The sequence below is a fragment of the Plasmopara halstedii genome (genome assembly GCF_900000015.1).
Source record: "Plasmopara halstedii genome assembly, contig: Scaffold_2956, whole genome shotgun sequence".
Taxonomy (NCBI): Eukaryota; Oomycota; class Peronosporomycetes; order Peronosporales; family Peronosporaceae; genus Plasmopara; species Plasmopara halstedii.
This window is the reverse complement of record NW_020189861.1, coordinates 857,860-863,242: the sequence shown is the minus strand read 5'-3', so window position 1 is coordinate 863,242 and position 5,383 is coordinate 857,860. Positions and strand designations below refer to the sequence as shown.

The window sequence follows — 5,383 nt, the reverse complement described above, 5'->3', positions numbered from 1 at the left end:
TCATCCGGTGACAGCTGAAGTAACCTCTCTCTTATCAACATCTCGACACTCTTTTCTTTTGTTACCGCTGGACGATAAATACTAAACAAATCGAATTCCGTCAGAATCCTGACGGCATCGATGGGCAAAGCACCTGCATTTGTGTCGTACGTCCGAAGAAGCTCATTTAACAATTCGTCACAGGGCATAATAACACTTTTGTCACTCCGCATCTTGTAAATAATGTTCGTCCACATAATTTCATCTCTTGATCGTTCTCGCATTTTCGTCAACATCAACTTTACAAAATCCTCTTTTCCGATATGGTCAAATTTACCCCAAAGTAATGGTCCCAATTCTTTAACAAAATCTTCATCCGTCTTGAAGTCGGAAGAAATTCCTAGAACATGGTACATCTCACTCGTCGAAATGCTCAACCACCATTCCCTCTCCACAGCTAAAGCCAAAACATAAGAAATGTCTCTTTCCTTCTTTCCATTCTCCAAAATATTTGGCAGAATGAATTTGGTGCTCACACTTTGCTTCAAATTGTTGAAAAGAGTCGAAATTGCGGCTTTCTGATCCTTAAGTGACTTCGTTCCAAGCCATGCTAGCAAGGAATAATGACGAAGCAGCTCGGTTTTGTCTGCAACAACATCCAAGATACTATAAATCGCAACTTCATCCATCAGACCGTCATAACGCTCCGTTTCAAAGACATACTTAATCATGTGCAGCTGATCAATCACTTCTTTGGGAACAGATGTATCTCCAAATAGATAAAACTCATGTCCAACTAATCCGGTCATAGTCGAAGTAGGAAAGACTCGCTCCTCGAGCAATTCGCGATCACCATCCGGTCTTGATTGCGTGTGCGTTTTTATGTGCTGATTTGGCACAACAGCTACAGCATTGGATACAGAATCATCTACTGTGATAGTCTCGGCCGTCGTTAGCAAGGTAAGCCCCAAAAACTAAGGGCAGAATGCAGCAGTGCGAGGGAATGACAATCATGGCTTAAGGATCTTGAGGGGGATGTAACAATTTTTCTTACAAATTCATCAACAATTTATGGACGGCTTTTTATCAAGATAGAGAATTGACACACTTGTTTAGAAATTAACCTGTCAAATATCATATGCAGCCATTAGAAATGTACACGACTACATGTCTGTAATGCCACACGTAATCAGCCCCATATACTGTATCTATATATAACTCGCTATTTTGTAGAAACCGTCGTACTAAGAGGATGAGCACATTATCTATGTAAAGATCATTTTAACGTAATATTAAGAAAATACTAATTATGAAAGATAACACATGCCGGCCGTACTTGACAATATAGCGCGATGGAACAGCGACTGCCATTATACTCACTTCGGTTTTTGCCATCTTCTCTAAATCAGCCGCAACCAAACCTCGCTTCACGACACTTTCGTCATGAGTACCAAGCGCACCAATGTTGTAACGGAATTTCACATACCCTGGTAACACGGGTGTGTGTCACACCAAATGGGCATGGTGTGACCAACCCAAACAAGGGCTAGATAGCCAGTAGTTAAAAATGTATTTAGAAATTACTATATATATTTAGGAAAACCGATACATTTGAAAATTAGGCGGTTTAGATAAAAATAAATAAATATCAGTTTTCAACTTTAAACAGAAGAGATAATTTGCCTTGGGTAAGGCAATAATTACTCTTGGAGTGAGCGAACTGTGATCCGCTAACTCGTACTTAAGGTCGGTGACCTGAATTACGCTTCCTCAAGAGCTAAGCTACGACAGCCCCGCTGCAAATATCCTCCTGGGTGATGGTGACTACCGACATCGGAATTCTAACAAGAGGATGACATTAACTAGACGTGAACTGCTGGGGTACATCATGGTTGTAGAGGATAAGAACAAGATGATGTGGCTCATGAATGACGCCAAGAAGTTGTGCATCGTTGTCCAGGTCATCAAAATTCAGCACCAGACTAAAGACCGTTTCAGCAATAAGTGATGCAGTATTTGCTGTGGGTGAGGATCGATAAACTGGCTGGCTAATTGACATCAGCCTGATATCGCACATGACCCCTCACAGGACATGATCGCACATGATGCAGTATTTGCTGTGGGTGAGGATCGATAAACTGGCTGGCTAGTTGACATCAGCCTGATATCGCACATGACCCCTCACCGAGGTGACTCGGTCAATCCTCAGCGGCTAGAAACCAGCATCAAGGTGACGTTTAAAGATGGCAGAAATTTAGCGTTGAAGGAACCAAAACGGCGAATAGAATTGGCTTAAACAGAAGACGCATATCCATGATGGGAGTTCTCCTTATTTCCGGATTTGATAGACATTTCCTGCCGGTGGGAAAGATTGCCGAACGTGCGAAAGTTTTGAAATTTTAGCGTGTTTCGTGTACCATTTGCGACAATAACTGTGCTATGGCAACGAGGACAAGGTACTGTAAAGCTTCACGCTGGAAGGTCAGCAAAGGGAGGCACAATCGGTGCAATACTCGGGAGCTGATACTTAGTCGGAGCTATGGCCAGCTCGAAAAACATACAAACGATTAACTTTTGATAGAAAAGTTGCGCTCCAGAAGCGGTATGCTTTCGCTAAAACAAGTCATTAAGTCCTTATGTGGTGGCCGCATGAATGGCAAGCAGACAAGTGAAGCATTCACAAGATGCTCTAGACGCCACACGTATTGAAGCTAGTGCAAATGGACATAATGGAGCCCATGGAAACGCTCTCGATGGGAGAGATTAAGTTTGTTTTAACGTTTGTGAATAAATATTAGCGATATATGGTGGCACATTAACTGGCTTGGAGGAATAAAAAAAGGAAATGCTCATAACCAGGCACAAAAATCAATCGGGAACCCGCATCAAGTACTTGCGCTCGGATAACGGAACGAAGTTCGTAAGGAAGACGATGTTCCACTACAAGTGCGTTCCAACCTGTTAGTGGACAGAGCAGTCGGCACTGCAGTGTGATCAATCGTTCCCCTTACACAATTAATCCAAACACTACGAACGAGGTGAGATTTAAGGGGGTGGAGTCTCAGATGGATCTCCTTTAGGTATTTGGATGTCAAGGGTATGCACACGTTGATGATGTGAAGACAACAAAGCTCGAGGCTAAGAGATTTTTGGGTTTGCCAAAATTCGCACAGGGATATCATATTTGCGATATGAATAACAAGAAGATTAATTTACCCTGATCGTTTATGTTGAACTAGCGTGGAGGGCTGCACTTACAAACTATACCTTCTAAAAGAAGAAACAGTCACACAATGACGATATAGGCGCCGCAATCAGTCCAAATAAATGCAAGTTAGATCAGGATGAATTTATGGATTGGGGAGAAAAAAAGACGTTCTAGACGCTTAAATGGAGGGGTAGGGGCCCAACATGAATCATCGTAGGGTTGCGTGCTTCACTTCTAGCCTCTTTGTGCTCCGAGCTAACAGACTACAAAACTCCAGCATAAAATGTACAGGAAAACCAATTGGTATGCCGAGCTCTCGACGAATCTTGCAGAAGAATTAATTGAAATTCAACCTTAAACTAAGTGCTTAAAGCGTGCGCGCGGGACGATGTTGATGATAGAAAATTGTTCGACAGATGACGACTTTATTAAAGGGAGTGAAGGTCCACCATCCTGAAAGCGTGCAAGGATTGACAAAGAAGGCTTTTTTTCCAAGCCATTCTCGCTAACGATGTAGGTATTGGTGCAAAATCAGACTTGCCTGTGCAGGAAACGGCTCGTGACGAGGTAAAACAGTGGCGCGAGGCGATGGGCTCCGAATTACGGTCGTACCACCATAAAAATTATGGACGCTCATTCCACGGGGATCTATTGAGCGTATTGTGTACTGCAGGGGCTTTGCTAAGAAATGAGGTCGGAATGGTAGAGTGGTGCATTGCAAGTCATGATTGGTGACAATAGAGTTTGTGCTTAGGTACGGCGTGGGTTTCTTCTACATTCATTCCCCGGTGGCCGATTGGAGATTTACTCAGGGTTTGCGCGGTATTTGTTTACAAATGGAACAGCTCCCACCATTTCAAAGATTGTGCTATCCGACCATTTTTAAATGGAGATCCCGCTCGATGTCAAGAGAGCTCAAAGGTTCGCGTGCCAGATGAAAAAGGCCATATACCGACACAAGCAAACTGTAAGTGCCGAGAAGAGATGACTGGTCATACTTCAAGGCGAACGATTTCATAGAAATGGATCGGATCAATGCGTTGACGTGAGGAAATCTTACCTATGTCTGTATTTCGATGCTATGATCATTGCAGACAAGACGAGTGGCAAATTACCAATGGTGAAGGGAATTTAAAAATTTGGTTTGATCACCAGGATCTCGTCATGGTGCAGTTTATTTTAGGATGGAATTCGAACATGAAAAGATCGTGTAAGAGGGCGCTGTTCACACACAGTCCCTTAAACACAACACACACGCTTGTGCGACGAGAAAACGATTTCTGACATACAGGGAGAAGTACAGTCCCGACTTGGAGGGAATTAGAGCGACCGAAGCCCTTAATAAAAATGTGAAATTGTTCCTAGCTACATACAAAACACCCCAGGGGCTCCTAGAGGTTTTACAAATAAAATCTTGAGTGTCTGATTTATGAATCACGGGTGCACAGTGGATAAGCCTCAGATTTAACAGGTACAAGATCTTGGGTGTAAGCAGCTGGATAAAGCAAATTTGAAGCTGAATAAAAATGAGTTATACTTCCTAGCTACTTGCAAAACACTTCAGGGGCTCCTTGAGGTTTACCTTATAAAAACTTGAGTGCCTGATTTTTGACTCACGGGTGTACAGAGAATAAACCTCAGATTTAATTGATACAAGATCTGGGTGTACGGAGCTTGAAATTTAAAAGCTTGAACTTTAACTATCGTGGAAGGTATCAGAAGAAGTGACTGGCTTAAGCCACCCAGTTTTAAAGACAGAGACACGTAGGTCTCGTCACCAGTACAGATCCCAAAGTAGAAGCCAGCATTCTGTATCACACAGAATATTTGTGAGTTCATACCAGAAATCACGTATGCATTTGGAAACACCATACTGATAACTTCTATTATTAATTCCCGCGATTCATACAGACATTACATAAATGTACCTTCATGTAATGGCTAAGTGTAGCCCAATACAGATAGCGTTAGCCCTAATGATCAAGCAGGCACACTTCATTGACGACGGGATTGAGCGATTTGGCCATAGAAACGCCAAGGATGTCGACAATCTATGTGCGTCCGGACTAATACTCCCGACATCACATTCACCAAGTATAGAAGTTGGGCGTTTGGAGATGCGCTCGAAACCATACCGTTCGCTAGTTGGCTGACTGCTTTCTATTGCAACATGCACACGTCCGTACATTGGATTTG

The 5,383-nt window shown here is 42.8% G+C and overlaps 1 protein-coding gene across 1 annotated transcript; it reads right to left on the bottom strand.

Annotated features, from left to right (window-relative positions):
* Positions 1-61: 61 nt before the first annotated feature.
* Positions 62-788, bottom strand: PHALS_06291 (uncharacterized protein; the record flags this gene model as incomplete). The annotated part of the gene is made up of 2 exons (XM_024719552.1): positions 62-81; positions 134-788. The coding sequence occupies 2 exons, from the start codon at positions 786-788 to the stop codon at positions 62-64; spliced, it is 675 nt and encodes a 224-aa protein (XP_024584840.1).
* Positions 789-5,383: the final 4,595 nt, after the last annotated feature.